The following is a 23,628-nucleotide window of genomic DNA, read 5'->3' on the forward strand; positions in this document are numbered from 1 at the left end:
TGTATGTATTTCGTCCTTCTTAGTTCTTACATAAAGGCCTTGGCAACAACACTAGTGTATTGTTTAATTATGATCGAAAGTGTTAATATTGAAACCCACTCTCTTTCTTAGATATGATATATTAGTTATCACCGGGTAACTATATTAGTTAGTGTTTATTTATTATATAGATGAGAGTTATTGGCAGCATCTTTTTCATTATACTCGTATAAATAGTTAGTAAAGAATCTTTTCATTATCTATAAGCAATGGCTGAGCTATACGGGTTTGCACGGGTCATTTTTGTGGAGTGTAAATATATAGCGTGGACCTTGTTCGAAGAAGATAAAAGCTGTCCATATGCACTTGTACAGTTTAAGGTGTTAGATAAAAATTTGTCTTTTCAATTGGTGAGGGTTAAAGCGATGGTGACAGAATTAAAAATAAAAAAAAACCTGTCATAAATAAAATAAAATAATAGAAAAATAAATAAACAAGCTACATTCTCTAAAGAGATCCTTCTTTGTATTTTTATTAAAGCTTGATGTAAGACCAGCTTAAAATAACCTGACAGGAGCCTTGAATTTTTTTAGACCAGAAGTGAGTATGAAAATAGTTGGTACCATCGAAAACAATTCAGGACATTACATTGGGCCTCAAATCTGTTGTAGGAGTTGGACCCCGTAAGTTTTTTTTCTTTATATACTTGGGTTAGTTCGGAATTTCAGAAAGCCAGAAAGATAACCGCATAGTATACGGCTGGTTGCAAGAATGGGTGTTATCGGATTGGATATGAGTTATTCGGATTGTTTGGATTGGTTTGTTCGAGTTTAAAATTTTTTTTTCTAGATACGAAAACCGAACCGATCCAAATTCAAAATTTGCTAACTGAACCGAATTCAGTTCGGATCTACGAAAAACCCGTATTCAACAGAACCCAAATCTGTATATTATATCCGGCGAATTACCAACAAACAATTAGCAAACACAATGCGAAATGCATAAGTCTTAAACACAACAATATATACTCTAAAAATACAAATGCAAAGTTCAAACAAAAACAAATAAAGAGAGAATCAGACTTAAACTTGTAAATATAAACCTTACAAAATTATAAATAAAAAAATAAACCCACATTACCTAGATCGGTTTTATTCGGTTTACCCGACAACCCTAACTCAAAATTTTCGAGATCCGAAAACCGAAATGGGATTTAGGTTCAGTTAATATCCGATCCGAAAATCGAATTAACGATTCTATTCATTTTTTTTTGTTACGGATACAGTTCGGCTTTTGGTTTTTCGGTATTTTGAACACCCCTAGTTGCGAGGAAGTATGATATATGAACTAGACCCCCTAAATATAGAGTGTCACAACCATGGAGTAACAATTTCTTGTGAGAGACGTATTTTTTTTTCTTGAACGGTAAATTTCTTTTTTCAACTTCCTTCCACTAAAAATTCTAATTGTAAGGATTTGAACTCATTACCATACTTATGAAATGACAAACACTATAGCACTTGACCACTACATGGTCTTGAAGTTGAATGCTACTATCACTATCCAGATAATGTTTTGTGAAACAACGACATATTAACATCCAACATTTACTATTGATAAAGAAAACAGTATAATATATATATAAAGAGAGAGTATAGAATGATGAATGATAGGAATCTTCTCATTGAGTATATCATATCATACAAGAAACATCTATTTATATGATCATAATATGAATATAAACTAAATACTAGTATAGGTATTAGAATCTAGATAGTCACCGCAAAATAAATGTTCATATCAGTTCAAACAATTACTTCATTTGATATTGGTGATTTACTATGAGCCTTTATGTATCAAATAACTATATTCAAACCCTTACAAAATTCTTGAACCCAGAGACGAAAATTGTCATACTTTGTTCTCTTTCATGCATTAATTCAAGATATTACACCATCTTAATATGGTGAGGACATCGAAGCCCTTTATAGTATCATTTCAGCGCCACGTAAACACCGAGGGACATCGAAGCCCTAACCAATAATGTCTCGCTATGGTTTAATGCCCAAAAGGCGCTTATGTATGTATGTATGTATGTATGAGAGAGATAGAGAGAGAGAGAGATGGCCCACCAAAATACCCCATCTTTTCCTCTCTTCCGCACCCGGCGTTCCAACAACCGGCAAAACAGCGCCCCACCACCAAGGGCGCCACTTGATGGTGTTCAGCGCCCATAGGCGCCCGCCATCAACCACCACCACGCCCTATAGTGTCACTTAATTTTTTGGACTCTAGATCTACCATTGCGTAAACATAATAAAAAGAAAAGAAAAAAGAAAATCAAAATATAAGTACATTATATAATAAATATTTTAGTATGTTACACATAAAATGCAATATATTTAATAATATACTAATTTGAGGGTCGTGTACTACACGAGTAATTTTTAAAAAAACAATATTTAATAAATAATCAGTATATAAGAATTCATAAACCCGTTAAACACTGTTAATACAGTCGTTGTATAATAGTCTTTAAAACAATTTTAAAGTAAAGATAATTATAAATATCAAATGTTTAAAAAAAATATGAAGTAAATATTAAATTAACAAATTTTAAGAATGATAACTATTATTTTACTATTATAAATTTGTTGAAAATGATGAGGTTTAATGCATGAGTGACAAGTGGCAAAACTTATATTCTTTTATTAGAAAGTATAGATAGATAGATACTTTCAAATATTGGTCATTTCGGGGCGGCCCCACTTTTTAAATAACAATAACGCTCGGTAATGGGTTAACTAACACCCCTAAACGTTGGCCCCTTAACGTTGCGACATGGTGTAGCCCGCGTTGAGGAGACGTCACATTAGCCATAGCGCTAGGAAAACCCTTCCACAACAACCAGACACTCAAAAACAACATGTGGAACTTTTTAGGAAGCATGTTGCGTGTAATTTACTCTACTATTATTTCTTCTAGAGTTCGATATGGACAGGATAGTAGTCTTCAACAACTTCATAGTACAGTCATGTGCCTCTTTATTCCAATGCTTCATTAGGGTGAACTTTATATTTAATTTTCGAACAATGAAATAAACAAGACACGATTATAGGCCAAGATGAGCACGTTCGATCACTAGAGTAGGCTATGGTACGCATTTCAGTTGCGTCTTGTGTATTTATGAGCCAACAAAATATCATTCGAACTAAAAAATTTAGTGGTGGTGCATGGTGTGTGTAGTAGCCATGTATGAAGTCATCTTCAATAACAAGTTCACAAATGTCCTCGTGTTTTACGTTTATTTGTTAGTTTTGTTTCTTGTTTCACCGTTTCTTTTCGTATGGGAACTCGTTAACTCTGTTAGTTCATGTTTACGATGTAAGGAAAACATGTCTGGAAAAGTGGTCTTGATCACTGGTGCTTCATCTGGACTTGGAGAGGTACGTATAAATCTCTTACATGCATACCGTGGTGCATATTTAGCGATTATATCCATATAATCACTAACAAAGAAAACATCGAACATTTATTTAATTTTTATATGAAAATGAGCAGTTTATGGCATATGAATATGCAAAACGTGGCGCATATTTATCAATTATAGCCACACAAAAACCAAATAGTCAACTCAAGCAAGTAGCAGACAGAGCTCGTGAACTTGGCTCTCCAGATGTTCTTTGCATGTTTGCCGACGTGTCAAAGGTGGACGAGTGTATGATGTTCGTGGATGACACCATTCAACATTTTGGTCGTTGTGGGTAACCCGTATAACTGCCTAGTAAACTATAATATCACCATCACTTAGAATTTGTGTGAACTAATATGCATGCATTATGCATGGTACTCATTGTCTTTGCATGCAGTGGATCATCTTGTTTGTAATGCAGGAATCGGATCCCTTTATTCTATCAACAATGATGTTACCAAATTCACATCGGTTCTTGTAAGATCAAAACTTAAACACCACGACCTTTTTATGATTTTCATTTTGCATCCATCATACAAAGTTGATATAAATGTTTAAAAAAACAAGTATATGTTATAGTGATGACTAGTGGAATTTCATATATAGGACATAAACTTTTGGGGATCCGTTTATCCAACTCATTTTGCGATCCCACACCTCATGAAAACCAACGGAAAGATCATCATCAACGCATCAGCTGCTGGTGTGTTGAACCCGCCAGGAGGCGGCTTCTATAATGTAAAATCCCCAACTAATTTTGCATACTTTTGTGCGTCGTTTTTCTTATTTAACCATAATTATAACGTACGATACAAAATGTCCCAGGCAAGTAAAGTAGCATTAATCAGCTTCTATGAGACCCTTAGATTTGAAGTTTCCCCAACAATAACTATAACAATCTTGACACTCGGGTTCATACAAACAAACCTCATAACAGCCAAATATTCAAGCGACGGTGTTGGTGCGCGTTTAAGAAAAGTGAGTAATAATTTGTTAATTCCTCTATGAAGTGGAATGAGTTGATCCATCTATTGTTATTAATTAAAAGATTCTTTAATTTGACAGGATTTGAGAGATGTGGTTCCAACTATGGAGGTTGAACCATGTGCCAAAGCCATTGTTGATGGCATATCCAAAGGTGCAACATCCATTACAGAACCAAGGTTCTTTAAGGTCCTCATGTTGATCAAGTTCTTGTTCCCACAACTACACCATTTCTACTATAATACTTATTCCGCTATCGTAGAAAGCTGAAAATGCATGCTCAGATAAACGTTTCTTTGAGAAAGAAAATGCTTGCATTGTGTAATTATTGGATATTAAGTGTGATTCAAACTTAACTAGCTAGTATGTTATCTTGGGAGCTATATGTATTAAATCTTGTATCTTTTCGTTCTCATGCATCGACAATTATATATGACCGATTCATTTATCAAGAAATGAGTTAATTAGGTAAAAGATATTGTTTATAGGTTCGTTCAGGTCTTCTAAATTATGTAAGGATCAATTTGAATCATTATTATAAAAACTTGCTAACTTAAAATCGATACAGATATAACTCCCATCTTTTCTTAAGTTCTATTAGAAGCATTGTACTCAAAGAGGTTACATTAATTCACATCAAATATTATCGATCATTCAATAATTGAAGTACTAATTTAAAAAAAAAAGTTATGTGCTTTCAAGGGTTCATTTAGGTGGACTTTAGGTAAAGGTTCATATATAACTTGAATATTAGGCTATGCGTAGTGAATGAGCTACAAGTGGGGGCGGATTACGACACGTGGCACCCAGTCAGCAAGGGGTGAGAATTTGTTTTTAAGGTGTAATGGTGTAGGGGCTACAAATTGGGCACACGATATCTTTTTTTATTATTTTCTTCTTATAATTAAACAAAACAAATAGAAACAAGAAAAGTAAATAATAAAATAAAAATGTATTAAAATTAAAAAAGAAATACAAAAAAATACATAACTAAAAATAAAAACAAAACATAACTAAAAAAATGGATAGTTCGGGTAGGGAAATTGAAACGGATAGTTCTGTTGGTTTTGGTTGTTCGGATTCCATTGTAAGTTCACGTTCGGTTTTTGCGAACCATGGAATTGACCGAAATGAGGGAATGGGTAGTTCGGTTGGTTCGGGTTGTTTCTAGGATTTATTTTGCTAGATTTTTTTGAAGAATTTGGGTATAAATTGTGTATGTAATGGATATAAAATGGAAAAGAAGGTGTATGTTTATATATATATATATATATATATTGTTTTAATTAAAATAATATTATTTTTCAAACCTTTCCGGCGACAATTAGCCCCCGCCCCTTATCGCCCCAGAATCGCCGGGGGGGGGGGGGTGTTTCTCCTCTTTCTCGCCCCAAATCGCCCCATTACTCACCCCATTACACTTGGCCTTATAGTCATGTACTCATGTGCTTTCAAGGGTTCATTTGGGTGGACTTAATATTTGGTTTTCTAATAGTTAATAGTACATAAACAATGCACGTACAATAACAGACCAAGATACAAACGTACAAGGGAATAGTTAGCTAACAGTCACATTTTGGTTGGGTATACGTATTTTATATCTATGAGCCTACAATAATATGATTTGAATGATGATAAATTAAGAGTGGTGTAGACATGTTTGCATCCATCTTCAGTTACAGGTTAACAAGTGTTCTTGTGTTTTATGTTACCTTGTTATTTTTTATTCTTGTTTCCCCATTTCTTTTCATTTGGAAACTCGTCAACACCGTCGGTTCATGTCTCCGATGTAAGGAAAACATGGCCGGAAAAGTGGTCTTGATCACCGGTGCTTCATCCGGACTTGGAGAGATACATATAACTCACTTATTTTCTTTAAAGAAAAAGTTGAACGTTTATTTAATTAAATTGCTATATAATGGCAGTGTATGGCCTATGAATATGCAAAACATGGCGCATATTTAGCCATTATATCCAAACGAAAACCAAATAGTCGACTCGAGCAGGTAGCACATAGAGCACGAGAACTTGGCTCTCCTGATGTTCTTTTCATGTTTGCTGATGTGACGAAGGTTGATGAGTGTAGGATGTTCATGGATGAAACAATAAAACATTTTGGTCGTTGTGGGTAACATGTATAATTAACGGCATAATAAACTACGTTTATAACCCTCATTTTGTGTAAATTAGCACACCTATGTATGTTATTGTTTTGCAGTGGATCATCTGGTTTGTAATGCTGGAATCGGACGCGTTTATTGCATCAACAGTGATGTCACCAAATTCTCACAAGTTATTGTAAGATCAACCTATACTCATTAGCACCCCTTTTTAATATTAACTTTCTATTTTATATTAACTAGTTTTGAGCACCCGTGGCTCGTAAAAAGTAATAACTGCATAACTTTGAAGATTATAAATCGTGAAGAAATGTCTCCCAATGAGTCACGTTAATTAGTTACTCGAACATAAATCATAGAAAGTTGTTCAAAACCGTAGCTAATGAAAAACGAAAACCAATTAGAATTTCTTCAAATTTCGACTGTGTAATATCATTAAGTATCAAAATTTGTAACGAGTTTATTATGTTTTAATAATTATATTCAAAAATCGTGAAGAAATGTGTCATGAAGAATTACTTATAGTTATCCGTAAGTATCGGACAACATTGTTAGAATCTGTATGCCTAATTTAATCCGTAAACAAATTACCTATATCTTCACATGCATTGTCACATCACATGTATAGAATCAGGTAACTATCAACGTTTTAATCTACATGTTTTTAATTTTTACTATATGAATAATTGCAAAGAAGTGTTATAGTGAATTACTTTCATATAACAAAAACAATAACAATAATCTACCATAAGTAAATACGTAAACAAATTACCAACATTGTCACTTTTTCACATGTGTAGAATTAGCTACGTATCAAAAGTTATTAGCATACCAAGTATCTAAACCTTTTACAAAACTTTGCATATTTAGTGCCTTAGTGGCAAGTGATAACTCTAGTTGATTTATGAATGTAGGACACAAACTTTTGGGGATCGGTTTATCCAACGCATTTTGCGATTCCACACCTCATGAAAACCAAAGGAAAGATCATCGTCAATTCCTCGTTAGGTGGTGTGATGAGCACACCCGGAGGCGCCTTCTACAATGTAAAGAACACAATTCGATCATTCACTTATTTTTGTTCATAGTTTTTCTTATTTAACCACAATAACTTAAGGTACATAATGTCTGTTAATCAGGCAAGTAAAGCAGCATTGATCAGTTTCTATGAGACCCTTAGATTTGAAGTTTCCCCGACAATAACAATTACAATCTTGACACTCGGGTTCATACAAACAAAATTCATAACAACCGAATATTTTAGGAATGTTGCCGGTCCACGTTTAAGTAAAGTGAGTGATTAATATATAATTGGCTCATCTATTAGTCGATCTATTTATTGTTAGTAAAAGCAACGTTAATTTGACAGAATTTGAGCGATGTACTCTTGACAATGGAAGCCGAAGCATGTGCCGTTGTTGATGGAATACGCAAAGGTGCAACATCCATTACGGAACCAAGGTTTTGGAAGACTGTGGTAATGAACAAGTTCTTTTTCCCACAAGCACACTATTCTCTTTTCAATTATTATTCCTTCTTAGTGAAAACCTGAAAAGGGATGATCGGATAGAAAAAAAAAATTTGTTGGATATGGTTCACTACTCTTGGAATTCAAGTTTCTTGTAGTGTATGGAATCTTGTGTGTATTTATCCTTTTACAAAGGAAAATTAGTTTTTATTGGTCCCAACCATCATCTTTTGGTCACTGTCGACGGTCCTAACTAACGAATTGGCTACTGACGGTCCCAACTTTCAACGTATTTGTTTCTAACGATCCGCGACTAACAGAATTATAACGTCGTTAGTTTCAGGTCTCCGGAAAACCGTTTTTGGCCGAAACACACATTTTTTTTTCCCGAAAACGCAACAATTTTGTACCAAATGTCATGGTAACTTTGTATCGTACATTTAGGAACTTTTTTCAAGTAAAAATCCCAATTGTTGAGGTCGTTGGAACCCTAGGACCATGTCGGAATTAGTTGATGGTGCTTAAGTGACGGTGGTTGGTTGGCGATTAGTCAATTGGTGGTGGTGGCGGTGTTCAGGTGGTATTTTCCGGCAAAAAAATTGAATTTACCGGCCAAAAACATTTTTCTGGCGACCTGAAACTAACGACGTTAGGATTCTGTTGGCCGTGAACCGTTAGGAACAAATACATTAAAAGTTGGGTCCATCAGTGACCAATTCGTTAATTGGGACCGGTAATATCCGAAAGACAATAGTTGGGACCAATAAAAATCAATTTTCCTTTTACAAATGTGGCAAAAACTAATATCATGGTGTCTTGCAATACTAGAGGTTTCAGAAATGGGACCGTTCACTGACCGATCCATAAACTTTTTTATTTCGGCCTTGCTATATATGTTTCAGTCTTCGAAAGTTTGAGGAATTTTCGTAAAGGGTCAAATCGAGTCTCCAACACTCAAATAATGATATACATTTTAGGATCAAGAAATACACAAAACGGTAGTAACATAAATAATGTCCTAATTGAAGTAATACTAAAGTCCTACAATCTTAGAATATCCGTGCTTCCTTTTTTTTACATTTACCTTTCGTAAGTAGGATTTCATCATTTGAAATTACATGGTGTCACTTAACTATCGAACGTACAAAATATGACAACTGGTATCTCGTGAATAATAGTCTCAAACTTAAATCTTATTAAGTTAATAATATTATTAGAACACTAATTCCTAAATAAGTTGAGGAATTGAGCATGCGTGTTGGAGATAGATTTTCTTTAAGTAGCAATGAATAAAGTCCAGCTAACTAGGGTAATATAATGGAAAAAATGCGACCATATACGCCCCATCGTAAGACCGGGTGTAGTGGGACGTTATGCCCACCCAAAAAGCTCCAAAGCGCCCGGGTACACCCGCTCCCCGGAACACTTTGGGTTGAAGTTTGGTGATGGGCGTTGTGTGGGAAGTGATGGATGGGGGAAGAGGGGGAATGTGATTGGTGGGTTTTTATTTGTTTTTGTTTCTTGATAATTAATAATAAAATAATAATAACGTAATGATTGGTTATGGTTCCATCCACTACACCTATTTTTGTCAAACATCTTATGATGACGTGACACCACATGATGTAAAATATCCTCATAAGGCACGGTCTAATATTGGGTGGACATGATTATGTGTTGGGGAGGAGATTAAGGGATTATAACAATATATCATCATTAATCATTAATGCATATATGATTTCTAATCATAATATGGCCCGAATATTATTGTACTTTTCATATGACGTTTAACAAGACAATTTTATAATTTAATGATCCCGTGAATAAATCACAAAGATATTATTTCTTATGTGTTTAAAAAAATCCAATCATCATTGTAGCCAAGCACCAAATCGAGTAGTTAATGTATTAGGTAGAGGTGGGAAGTCACAAATGACAGCTTTAATACATTTATTTATTTATTTATTTATAAAAGTGAAATCTCTAAATATTGTGTGTTGTTGATTATCGTTTATTTCTTTGAGACCTTGATTTGTAGCTTGTTGATCTCTTGACCAAGGGATATTGTATGCTCTCCTTATCACCCTTCTATCAAAGCTACATGCTGGGCAGTGACCACTAGGGGTGTGTTTTTTAGCTGTACCCGAATAACGAACACGAACTGAAGCGACCTGAGACCCGAATAACCTGATCTGAATTCACCCGAACCGATTAAACTCCTAACTCGAACCCGAGATAAAATATCCGGGTCAGTATTTGGGTTGAAATACCAAATTCGGTCTGAAAAGGACAAAACTGCCACTCACGTGAAGGGCACACTGACGGGTTTAACGACCAGACTTAACGGGATTAATGAATTTGGGTTTAATTACAAGTGATATTAAACCACAGGGACGAAAATCGCAAATTTGAAACTATTGGACTAAATCTGCAGATTTGAACAAATCACAGAGACAAAAACCGCAGTTCACTATTTATATTATAAATTTATAAAAATAGTGAGTTTCATAAGGAATACCGTACCTTAAATATCATATCACCCAATTGTTTCGGGCGCAATAACTATGGACAAGAGAAGAACTTCACATGTGAGCTGCTTAGGCTGGGTAATTCCATAATAGGTGATTTTGAGAAGTTTCCATTCAATCAACCAAAATCTAACCTGACAACTCTTTAGGGGTAAAACGAACAATTAATACAAGTCACGTGTATGTGTTAAAATCTCATATTATAGATTTGTAAAAAATGGTTAGGAATAGGTTCACTAGTACAAATTTACACTGAAATATTTGTGAGACCGTGTACAGCATAGCATGTATGGGCCGGTATGTAGAGAAGTGGATTTTTAATCAGTATGTCTCGCATACAAATCGCTACATGCTTAAGCTTGTTTATGTTCAAAGTGTGTACGTTTTCGAATGAGTTGGCAAAATGTGTATAGCAAACTTGTGACCATACCATTATACTAGTCTTTAGTCACAAAATGATAATTGTACATTCATTTTAGTTACTTTCATTATTTTCTCTTAGACTATGTGTCTGTGTGATATGTATACCGCTTTGTCATTTATGTGGTAGCGGTGTCGGCAGCAAACACCACCCTCTCACTTATATTGTTGCTAATTTGATACTGCTCATCGGTATTTCCACACAACGATGAGAGTATAATTAAAAAAAAAACATTTATTTTCGAAAAATTATTAGCTTTGACTAACGGTTATTTGTAGAAAAAAAAAAAATCTAATTAATAGACATTTTGGATTGAATTGGATAAAATTTAACTCCACGAACATGCGCGGAAATTGAAAACCGAAAAATATGATTGAGAGAAAAAGTGACCGAAGATATGGCGAAGCGTGATGAAGAGTCGGCAAATTGAAAGGACTTTAAAATTAACGACTAGATCCGACAATCTCCAGAACGACACAAACGATTGACTAAGCCGTTTAAGGATCGAATCATTGAAATATATATATGAGTTATGGGTTTACTTTTTCTTTTTTATTTTAGATTTTAATTAATCTTAGTTTATCATTTGTATATAGTTATTATTGTTTTCATTAAGGAAAACTCTTATTTTAATTTAAAGAAGTAGTGGAGTAGACAATGTAGTGAGAGTGATATATTTCCTTGGTCGAATAAAAGAGAGAGTGAAAAAAATCATGTGAAGCTAACGTGATACACCGGGAAATTTAGCACGCTATTTTCACCTGCATGGTATAAAACTTAAAAGAGAAAGAGACCGGGTTGAAGTGAGCCACCTTCGTAATCTTGTATTGGGGCCGGAAAGGCGGGGTATGTGAACGACGCTTTATTGTGCAACGTGTATATGAGTCATATAATACCTGACAAGCATAGGCCATGATGGTAGTTACCTTATCATATCACTCATGTCCTTTAAATCTTTCCATATACAAACATGCTAAAGCCTGCGAAGAGAACCAACATGTTTTTGTCCCTCTGGCTTTTGATACATTTGGCTCCTTGGCACCGGAAGCTATCCGTTTTCTAACCAGGGTCCAAAAGGTTGTGCATAGCAATGTGTCGACTCCAAAGGGGCAGGGGTATGTCTTTAGCAGGTTAGGGTTTGCAATTCAGAAAGGGGTGGCGGCGCAGCTTGTTGCCCGCCTACCTGCTATATTGATGTAATATCTATGTTTCATCAGTAGAAATAAAATCTTTATAATTTAAAAAAAAAAAAAAAAAAAAAAAAAAAATATTAAAAAGTATAGAATAAAAGAAAGTGATTGTGATATACAAACCAACAAATACTGCACTTGAGTTTACATAATCTCATCAAATTAGTACCCCCGATCAATTTTCTTGCACCTTCTAAATCACCTCTATTTTATTTTAATTTTCTTCTAAATCACCCCCACGTCACGATGAAATCACGAGTTTTATTCATGAAAAAGTATTCTCTAAATACCGTACATGCAAGTGAATGAACACACTTAATTGTACACCCGAAAGAGTGAACACGTAATCACCAAAAGATTATAAACGAGCGAGATAAATCCATATGATTTGCAAGTCGAAATAACAAGTATCCAAAAGTGAGTTAATATATGTGATATTTTATTTTTAGGGTTATTTAAAAACAAAATTATATATTTTAGAACAAAAACAAATATCGAAATCAATGTGGCACAATAATAAGCATTAGATTCCCTCTAGCAGAGATCTTAGTTAGCTTTGAATATGATGTGCATGTTGAGATAAAAAGTATACCAAAAGAGAGTTAATATATGTCATATTTTTTTTAAATACATATTTATTTTAAAACAAAATCCTAAACGGATATCTTAAGACCGAGTGTTGTGGCGAATAAGGGTGGTGTCCACCTTCCCACTTGGATCATTGGATGGGTTGGATTGGGAGGTGATGTGACGCCTGGGTTGGCTGCGGTGGACCATGGATGACACCCTCATTCACACCACAACACTCAAGTAGGCAAACAATTTCCTTAAGGCTAGCAAAGGTCTTTGATTTGAATGTAGCTTTTGTCTTTAATCCCGGTTGCATGCCAAAATTAACTGTGTTTTATCTGTTCTCGTTGGTTAAGTTCTCGTATAAGATTTTAAAATTTAATAAAGTAGTTTTCATAAGTGTTTGCTTCTTTCTTTGACAAAAGTGCACTAAACATGGCCATGTGAAATAGACACAACACCAACATGGTGAACAAGTGGGAGAGCAGGTGCAAATGAAGCAGAGTAAACAAAGAGAAGAGATCAAACATACTAATCTAATCCATTTCTGACTCAATATTTTCTCTTGTGGAGGTGTCACTAAATGTCAAAATCTTGTATCCTAGTTTATGTTTACTTCCTAAAAAGAAATGTGACATAAATATCTGCTAGATCACCAATAGATCTAAATGTCTAATCAACGCGTGTGCGCTATGTTTGATACCAAAGAGAATAGTTACCTAATGGTTACATGATAATCCGATTTGTAGCCAAACAAGCAGCTGTGTCGACGATGCGCGTTACTTGCTTTTGTTCTGATGATCTTATGTGGCTAAAATAATCATTACATATATGTGGACCATGCTTATTGTGACCATTAACTAAACCATAACATGCATGTAACAACCAACACTAGTTCCCACTTGCTTTGAATAACAGTAGACACCCCTAAATCATCATGAAGCAAATTTACTTAACAGGTCTGTTTTTTAAGGTTTTTACGCTTATATAGTGAAAACACACATTTAAAAAAGTATGCTTTCTAAAAGGAAAAGTTGATACATTTCCAATGAGAAGAAACATTATGTTAAGCCTTGTTTAGTCGGTATTCCCAAATATTGAAAAAACGAAAACAGACGACCCAAAAACAGATGAAATTCATAAATAAATGCAATTTTTTCTAGCCCACTGGATGACCGTAGCACACAAACTGACAAACACCCTACGGTCATTTGTCACAAAGCTTAAGCCCATTGCGTCGTTTTTTTCTATATTTTACGGCCTTGTAAAAGAAGATTGGGGGGAAATATTAATTTATTATCCGAGCCTATGGTGTTTGCCAATGATCCGGCTCGTCAAGACATTATGTCCCCTGCTTATGCACCCCGTAACTCTCACAAATATCAAGTCTTGCTTTTATTATGCTTTGGACCTTTTCCGCTTTGTTTTCACTCACTAGCTAGTTCAAGTACAAGTATACTAACTCTTAGATCAGCTTCATATCACCAATTGCCGGCGTTCGATTGTTTCACATTTTGTACGGTTTGCTAGCTTAACACGTAAGCAGATATGAAGGCCGAAAGGAAATCATGCGTCACATCTCAATCATATTCATCACCAGGTAAATAGGTATGAACATGAATAATAAACAGAAAAAATGTACTGAATGTTGTATGGTAAAGACTATGGCACATGGCAAATGTAAGCAAATCTGAAACACCTTGTTGGCCCAAAGATTACAAACCAAATACCAATGGGCCAATAATTTGATATTTACACAAGTATACAACCAAATCTTTGTTATTTTCCTCATGTTTGTATTCACCAGCAACTAAATTGACCTTTAACTCATCTTATTAACATATGAAACCATATTTTTCTTCCTCATTCTTGTCAGAAGCTGAGTTACAACTTAAAAGATGAAGGTAAGTTTCAATTTTCTTGAATATCATCAATACAATATTACAATGTAACTGATCATGCTTGCATGTTAACATGACAGTTGCTAGATTGGATGCACCGTAAGTTTCGAAACGGAGAGCCGTTGAAAGAATTTACTACAGGTATATGTTTGCTAGATTGGACGCCCTGCTTGCGGTGCACACATATAATGTATATATGTGTGAACCCTCGGGTGGGCAAAAGTGAAATTGCACTAATTTTGACGTTATTTTACTAATCTCGTGAAAATAACGTTAAACGTGGCGGAAGGTTAATCAGGCATCATGTGGTGGCGTTGATAGCCGAAAGACAAGGGTACATGCACCAATCAGCGGTGTCCCGATGATTGAGTGCTATGTGTCTTATGTCCAAGGCTTGACGCAAAACTACTATTGAGCCGGGGGTCTCACCGGAAGCAGCCTCTCTATCCCTATGGGATAGAGGTAAGGCTGTCTACATCTTACCCTTCTCAGACCCTATCATAGATTTGCTATTGGTGGGATATACTGAGTACGACGATGATGATTTTAAATTTTTTGTAATTGTTGATTTGCAGGGAACCCATGCACTTGTTTAATGGGACAACCATCACTTGATGACTTTGATTATTATCCAAAGTCAAACTACTACACCAAACACTCGAACAAATCACGCGAAAACCAGATTCGAAGGTCGTTTGCGTGCTTAGAAGCCGTGAGTGCAGACGATGATCACATGGAGGAAGAATCCTCTGCAGCACTTTCTGAACTTTTTCATGGATTTCTAGCAATCGGGACACTTGGTAATGATCCGGTCACTAGTGATCCCGCAACACCTACTTTTTCCACATCAGTTGAATACATAATGGAAAAAGAAACCGAAGCAACCGAAAACGAGCTTCAGTTCATTAACGATGAGCTGGAAAAGGTGTTGATTGCTGAAGGGAAAGAGGAAGATTCATCTGGGAGAAACAGTTATGTTAGTAATGGAAGAAGCAGCCACGGAAGCACGATTACGCTTAGTGGGAAGCCTTTAGAAGCTGCTTCTGAAGGCGAGTATGGGTCGGGTGCTTGCCCGCTTCAGGGTTATCTGTTTGGGTCAACCGTTGGGCTGCCCGAAACAACTAGTGGGAAGAAAGAGCATAGGACATCACTAGGTGAGTTGTTCCAGAAAACTAAACTGGCTGAAGAGAGTAATGGGAATAAATGTAACCGCGTCGAAAAACTTAAGGAGAAAGACGGTGAAAAGTCTGCGGTTCAGTTGATGAAAAAGATACTTAAAGGAAGAAAAGGTTCTGGAGGAACCATTGACACTGCTTCAGCTGATAAGAAACTGAATAAGGTATGTTTGTTTAAGATTTGTATATTTATTTGTGTTAAAATACAGATACAGTAATCTAGAGACACTTAAACCATGTAACCCCAATACGACCCGCTTAAACCATTTATCTAAACAGGTCAAATTAGTTGGTAGGTTATAAATGGATTAGGCAGGTTGTAAACGGGCTGGCGGGTTACAATAAAGTTGTAAACGGGTTGGCATTGAACTTCTAAAATATAGTTTTTTTTTTTGTTTTTTTAATATAAATTTAAACGGGTTGACAAGTTGATCCGTTTAGTAAACGTACACTATAAACATGACAGCCCTAAACCTGATTATTTTTGTGTCAAGTTATTGACGTGTCATGAATTATGACCACTTATTGCACTACATTTGGTTAAGTGGTGGTGAATAATATAGTAAATGAGTTGGAGTTGGTGTATTTGGTGGTGGTCATTTAAGCAAGTATAACTTTTTATCATTTCTTTCAAAAAAAATAAATTTCTTCATCATCGTAATCAATAAATCCTACCAATAGCAAAGCTATAGTAGGGTCTGAGGAGGATAAGCTGTAGACAGTCTTACCTCTACCCTATAGGAATAGAGAGGCTGCTTCCGGTGAGACCCCAGCTCGATAGTAGTTTTGCATCAAGCCTTGGACAAAAGGCAGATAACACTCAACTATCAGCACACCGGCCGATTGGTGCATGTGCCCTTGTCTTTCGGCTATCAACGCCACCACATGATGCCTGATCAACCTTCTGACATTTTTAACGTTATTTTCACGAGATTAGTCTAATAACGTAAAATTTAGTGTAATTTCAATTTTGCCCACCCGAGGTTCACACATATATACACTATATGTGCGCAGCGCAAGAAGGACGCTCAAAAAAGAAACTTGTAATTACAAAAACTAGTCCCAAAAAAAAGTTACATGCAACAAAATGGACCACCACCAAGAGTACTGTTTCATGATTATTCAAGACACTAATAAATAAATTGACAAAAAAAAATGGCAAGTTCTTTACAAGTATCATGCAACTAATTATTAGATCCATAAATAACTAAATAATAAGAAGCAGAATTTGTTAGGTGGAAAACTTTTAAACTTACATTTGATCATGGTCTGGGATAAGTTGCATTATATGACACGAACGTCGAAACTGTTAAATTTCAGTTGCTAATCTTGAACGTAAGACTTGCAGATCCTGCAGCTATTCCAACGAAAAGTCCATCCCGAAAGCACAACAAAATCTCAAGACCGTTCCAAGTTTATAACGAACAGCACCTCCGCGAACGACGAAGGATACAAGAAAAGAAACCAAATGCTGTATGGAGAAGACACGCCTATGTTTCCTGATAAAGATGTTTCTAAAAAGAATGCAAACAACATAAGAAGCAACATGACATGTGGTGCTAGTGATTCAAATGGGAATAGAGAATGCTGGATCAAATCTGATGCAGACTGTAAGTACTATAATATCTTAATATGGTCTAAATAAGGTTGTTATATACTTATATAGGTCTCTTAGTATCAGGGGTGGCTCGTGGGACAGTGAAAACAAGTTAGGGCTTTAAGCCCACACTCAGTTAAGACCTTCAAATAAAAAAAATTATATATAGATATATTATACTGTAATGAGTATATTAAACCCAAATTAATGTATTGTTGTGGTGGTAGGTTTATTTGTTTCTAAAGTCTAGGTTATGAGTTCAAAACTTGTAAAAATCAATTTTTTCTTAACAGTTGTTATGAAAAGGCCCCAAAATCGTGTTTCAATTTAGGCCCCCACATACGTTGAACCGGCCCTGCTTAGTATATTATATCTGACCCATTGTTTGATGTTTTTTTAATCAGACTTGGTGTTGGAGCTTTAGAAGACAAACAAAGTATGGAATGATGCTGCAGTTGTTGAACTATGCAATATGAAATTATGAACTCTATTATCGTGTGATTAAAATGTTTCGGGTTGTGTATGATAGCAAGGCTGTGATAATAAGTTAATGTTCCCTTTTTTGTTTTCAAGTACTTTATAATGCTTGTATGCTTTCTGAGTTCTTGAACTAATAATCATATATACTTTAGTAATGCTTGATTATTATGTAATGAAATTTGTGTTAAAGGGTTAAAACCAACTTAAGGCTCTTGACTCGGATGCAAGTTATGTGGTTATTTATGAGACCCACATGGCTGTAAATTTTGGAATCATATTTATACATATACACACTATATAGTTATCAACTGATAATCCAAATAAATAGATAACTAACGCGCGCGCTTGAGAGATGGACTAACCTTGAATTCAGAGTAATATGTGGCATTGTTGGCTGAAAGATTGGGAACTTTTCAAATACCTATTGATTTCATTTGCTTAGAAGATATGAAGTTGTTTATATAGATACACAAATTTTGAATTTGAATGAATATGGCGGTTAGATTTGGGTGGACCAAGGGACATGGATATCTGTCTACACCAACTCTCAGAAAATATTTTATAGTGAAGGGAAATAATTAAAACTATTATTAGTTATGTTTTTAGTTTTGTTTTAATTAAGAGTAAATTACGGGTTTCGTTCATATGATTTGTTCAAATATGTGGTTTTAGTTAAATAGTTTTAAGTTTGAGATTTTTGTCTATGTGGTTTCATTTCACTTGCAATTAAACCGAACTTATTAACCCCGTTAAGTCTGGTTGTTATACCCATCAGCGTACCCCTCATGTGAGGGGCAGTCTTGTCCATTTTCTTCGCAAATAAACCCCTCCCATAATTCGCAACCCCCCCTCCCCACCCACGTGAGGGACTGAGGTGTGTTTGGGGAGAAAAATAGTGTATTTAGGGAGAAAAAGGACAAAGATACCCCTCACGTGAAGGGCACACTGATAGATTTAACGACCATACTTAACATGGTTAGTGGGATCGAGTTTAATTGCAAGTGAAATGAAACCACAGAGACGGAATCACAAATTTAAAACTATTGGACTAAAACTGCAGATTTAGACAAACTACAAGAACGAAAACCACAGTTTACTCTTTATTTAAATATAACTATGAACAAATTTGTTGATGACAACTTTGTTAAAATAGTTTATACATAGAGAGAGTTAAGTAGTTAACTACACGAGGGGTCGATGTGGTTTAGTGTCAGTTACACCTGTATGGTCTAAGTTTGAAAAGTTATTTGGTCGAGATCTATGATTTTATGATACATTTAACGAGCTTACAACTTGATTACAACATTGCATAATGTTTTGACTCCATAGGTAAATAAGGTAGACGAATCATGTTTGGGTTATTGTGTTAAAGCCAACTCAAAAACCACCATATCAACACCATTGTCAAAAGACTCAAAACATTCTCTTTGACATGAGTATCATTAATTCAAAACACACCATATTAACATAATTGTCATCCCTAGAGTCAGCACTTGCTACACTAACCTTAACTTGCTTAACGCAATTTTTTATGCACTAATTTTATAATATATTTATTTTATTCGGCTTGGACATACAAACACGACAATATTGTAAATTTACAAAATATAAGTTTATCAATTTACTTTTAATGCTTTTGAGACATAAAAATATATATAAGTATATTGTTTTTATGATTAACCACATTAAAGTAAATAAACACTACCATATTAGACTTAAAATAACACAAATATCATTATAACACTTCAATGATGTAATTTATTAAACAGGCATATTTCTGTGTATTATTTTATTAATATATTAAGAAAATATATACACACTAATTTTTTAATATTAGATACATATGAAAGTTAATTTGAGAAAAAAATTATTTATTTCAAAGGATGAATTAGAAGTAACTAGCAAATATACCAAATTTAGACAATTTGTGGCCATTGAAGTTGATCTAGTGGTTTTAGACATGCACTCATTAACTGGAGACGTAAATTCGATTCCCACTTGGGTTACTTTGAAAGACATCTGGATGAAGAGACGAATCATGACTTTAATCCTGGATTCGAACCCAACAGGCGACTAGAGTAGAGTTTACGACGCATCAGGGGGTACCGTCTCACGATGATCGATGAGTTGACCTTGGACATAGCCCCGATAAAACAGGTTTACACGTGAAATTCACTTTCGTTAAAAATAATAAGTTTGGGCTTATGACGGACTACGGGTATGAGCTTATGACCTATGTAATTATTTCCTAAAAATAAATAAATAAATATTGACTAGGGTTTGTGACTTTGTTCTCAAAGAAATTCGAGTCAGCATTTCTTGTTCTCCAAGCTATCATAATATATCTCCGGCGAAGATAGGCACTTTATTATTTTCTATTTTCTTTTGCTTAATTAATCGATTTGACATTAATGGCTCTTAATCTGACGTTACTTGTCGGAGCAGGTATATATCAACTTAATTCATGTTAAATTATATAACATAATAATAGTTTCATGTGACGTTATTTTTTAATGCATGATTAGTTTTCTAGTTAATATGCAGATTCACCAAAGCTCTAATTTTTAACCGAAGTTAGTAAATTTAGAACTCGTTAGTCGGATGATGGGTCCCGGATTTGAATTTTATATGTAATTTTTCAATATTATATACATGTATAGTACATGTATCTATAATTTTGAAAAATTGCATATAAATGTTCGCATAAATACTTCAAACATAAACAAATAAACACTTCAAACATAAACAAATAAACGTACACAGAACAAAGACTGCCTTATAAAAATTTTAAATTAAAATTAAATTTAAAACTAAAATAAACTTTAAAAAGGTCCCATTTTTTATTTTACCATTTTTGACCTATAAGACCGAGTTTGACCGGTTACCGATGTCCGTCTGTGGTGTAAACGAGCCGTGCCCAAGCTCCATTGTTTTCTATTTACGAGCGCTCGAGTTCGAGCTCGGCTCATTTTGAGGTTTTTTACTAAAGCTCGAGCTCGGCTCGTGAGTTGTTTTTTCATGCTAGGGTTCGGCTCGTTTATTATTTATTAATTAATATATATACGTTTCTAATAATTTTAATATATTTTCTGAAAAACATTAAACGAGCTTAAGCTCAGCTCGAGCTCGTGTAGTACCTTTCAACGAGCCAAAGGTCGCTTGAGCTCTATTGTATAGTGCAAAAGTGCAAAACTAATACATAGAAGTCCCAAAGAGGTAAAACTTAAAAATACACAAGGCTCGAGCTCAGGCTCGATAACTAAACGAGCTTTATTTAAGGTTCAGGCTCAGCTCATTTCGAGCTTATTGATCTGAGCTTGAGTAGCTAGCGAGCAGCTCGTCTCGTTTGCACCCATAAATGCCACCGATTATCAAATAACTAATCAGTAACCCACCGTTGTGCGCCATTGGTAAGCCAAAACGACAGTCTTGCTGAATGCATCACTCTATTTGTAGGCCTTGTGGGATCAGTTCTTGCAAAAGATGGACTCATGTCAACTTTTTGTGATTTATATTCTGGTACTTCTAAGGTAAGTAATTCTTTTTATATAGCTAATTGACTGTAACATGTTCTATGTTTAAGATTATTATACTTTATAATTTATATACACACAATTTATGATAAGGTTTTATGACTACCACTTTGTTTAGGTACTTGAGCTTTTAAGACATGATGAGAAATCCACTGCAAATCCGAAACCACTCAACGAGTCATTGTTGGCACAGGTTTGACAACTCTATGATATGGTAAATTTTTAGTGTAATATAAGCTCATTTCTTTATACTTCTAACGTGCATTACCGGTCGCTTTTTTATTTTCTATAAACAGATCAACACGCTAAGGCAGGAGTTGCAACTAATAGCATCAAATAGATCTGTTACCGTCATCACTTCCACTGGAGGTTTTTTATTTTATTTTGTTATGCATGAAGTTGAAACAAGTCAACAACCTTTGTTCATTGCGGCTTTCTTTAATGCAGGCAGTACTAACAAATATGGTATCATCATCATTGTTGCGGCTGCAGGATACGGTTATGTTTGGTGGAAGGTAATAACTAGAGGCTGCGGTTAATTTTAAAATTTTACTACACTTTTTTTTGCTATTTCCGCTTATTTGTTCTCAGGGTTGGAAATTTCCGGATATGATGTTTGCTACAAGGCGTAGTTTATCTGATGCAACAAAAGCTGTAGCTAAAGAACTTGACACTGTCAACTCGTCACTCGCGGTATTATATTATTATTTTTAAAGATACGTTTAATAAATTGTCGGTTAATATTATTTAAGCAAACATTCATATAATTTTATGTTTTTAGGCTACAAAACGGCATATATCTTCAATAATCGATCGTGTCGATTGTAGTTTAGATGAGGTTGCAGAAATTACTACTTCTACAAAAGAAGAGGTATGAAACTAGATAAATTAAAGGTTACATTAAGTCATTAACAATTGATGTATGGAAAAATTAATTAAAAATGTTATAATAGGTGTCGGCGTTACGTGGAAAGACTCAGTTGTTTACTGAGGATGTTCAATCTATACATAACAAGGTTTACACTCTGGTGTGTGGTTCTTATCCTATGCTTTGTGACACCTGATTATGTATCTATTTGTTACTTATGTTTTAATAATTTCTTGGTTTACAGGAGAGTAAGCTGAATATGATTGCATTGAAGCAGGTACTAAATTACTAGTGATGTCAAAATTATTATTCGCTTTGTTCAAACCGTTATTTTTGGCACGTGTGCAGGACGAAACAAACCTAGGAGTTGGGAGGTTGATACATACTGCGATATTAATGGAAAATCAGGTAGAAAGTAATAATCTCTTAGAATATTAAATGTTCGTTTATATATTGATCTTGATTCTTATAGTTAAGACGTTTAATGAAGATCATTTTTACCATTTCTTATTATTTATTTTTGTTTCTTGTAGGGAAACCTATCCGCTTCATCAAGGGCAGCTCTTGAATCGCCACAGACGGTGAACTCTTAAACCCTTGTTTTTATTTATCATTGATTTAAAAACATATACTTATGTCACATAACATAATATGTTTCTTTTTGGCTTTTTGCAGGTTATGTCTTTGCCACAAATTCAGATAGAAGAGGTACAATCATCATCACTTCCTCTGTCTCCCAAGGTATATATTTCTTTATAGATTTTAATTATTAGTGTAATACCTCTTTTTAGAAGAACTAGCACAATCATTATATATAAAAGTTTTATTAAGTTTCAATCTCTGCGTCTTTCAGGCTAAGCAGCCTTCGGAAACCGCAGTTTCTGCATCTGGCTTGAAGGTCCGTTACTGTTACAATCTTTTCTTGTGTGAATATTTTGCAGAATTAAAATATTAATTTAGTTTTGTGGAATTTACAGGTTTTTCAAGATGTGTCTGATGAAGGAAGTTCAAGTTCAAGTTCAAGCTCTGGTGTGTTTGGGCGAACATTTTCTGGTTTCGGTTCTGTTTTCTCCCTGTCCCAGCCTGCGAATAAACGGTAACAATGAAGCTTATTTTTTTATTTACGGCTTTAGACATGATAACATGTTTTTTTGTAATTAATGGAAAGACGGAAAACAAAGCCGTGTCAGTTGGTTTAGGTTAGAGCGAGTTTAGTTAAGTATCGGCCATGGTAAACTGGGAGATTGGTTACAGAATCCTAAATGTATTTTGGATTATTATTGAAACTCTTATCTAGTGATTGGATTTTCCAAATATGTTTTGTGAAGGATGTAAGTTTCAT

At 34.7% G+C, this 23,628-nt stretch overlaps 3 protein-coding genes and 1 long non-coding RNA gene across 4 annotated transcripts; all 4 read left to right on the plus strand.

Moving 5' to 3' along the window:
* Positions 1 to 2,811: 2,811 nt before the first annotated feature.
* On the plus strand, positions 2,812 to 4,740 carry LOC143542641 (11-beta-hydroxysteroid dehydrogenase 1A-like). Its single transcript, XM_077035188.1, has 6 exons — positions 2,812 to 3,425; positions 3,541 to 3,739; positions 3,849 to 3,928; positions 4,058 to 4,189; positions 4,277 to 4,429; positions 4,517 to 4,740. The coding sequence occupies exons 1-6, from the start codon at positions 3,213 to 3,215 to the stop codon at positions 4,703 to 4,705; spliced, it is 966 nt and encodes a 321-aa protein (XP_076891303.1). The 5' UTR covers positions 2,812 to 3,212; the 3' UTR covers positions 4,706 to 4,740.
* A 1,351-nt stretch (positions 4,741 to 6,091) lies between these two features.
* On the plus strand, positions 6,092 to 8,107 carry LOC143541360 (11-beta-hydroxysteroid dehydrogenase-like 2). The gene is made up of 6 exons (XM_077034203.1): positions 6,092 to 6,288; positions 6,363 to 6,559; positions 6,654 to 6,733; positions 7,470 to 7,601; positions 7,695 to 7,847; positions 7,925 to 8,107. Exons 1-6 carry the CDS (start codon positions 6,092 to 6,094, stop codon positions 8,105 to 8,107), a joined length of 942 nt encoding a protein of 313 aa, XP_076890318.1.
* A 6,479-nt stretch (positions 8,108 to 14,586) lies between these two features.
* Positions 14,587 to 18,031, plus strand: LOC143540165 (protein LAZY 1-like). Its single transcript, XM_077033306.1, has 5 exons — positions 14,587 to 14,636; positions 14,714 to 14,774; positions 15,209 to 15,972; positions 17,157 to 17,418; positions 17,810 to 18,031. The coding sequence occupies exons 1-5, from the start codon at positions 14,631 to 14,633 to the stop codon at positions 17,827 to 17,829; spliced, it is 1,113 nt and encodes a 370-aa protein (XP_076889421.1). The 5' UTR covers positions 14,587 to 14,630; the 3' UTR covers positions 17,830 to 18,031.
* A 3,686-nt stretch (positions 18,032 to 21,717) lies between these two features.
* Positions 21,718 to 22,681, plus strand: LOC143540140 (uncharacterized). The gene is made up of 4 exons (XR_013136547.1): positions 21,718 to 21,787; positions 21,866 to 22,111; positions 22,200 to 22,289; positions 22,372 to 22,681. It is a non-coding gene; the product is annotated as an uncharacterized LOC143540140 (long non-coding RNA).
* The last annotated feature ends 947 nt before the right edge of the window (positions 22,682 to 23,628 follow it).

This window comes from Bidens hawaiensis, unplaced genomic scaffold, assembly GCF_021521415.1.
Source record: "Bidens hawaiensis isolate Kalapana, Puna unplaced genomic scaffold, B.hawaiensis_p1.1 tig00000820_1, whole genome shotgun sequence".
Classification (NCBI taxonomy): Eukaryota; Viridiplantae; Streptophyta; class Magnoliopsida; order Asterales; family Asteraceae; genus Bidens; species Bidens hawaiensis.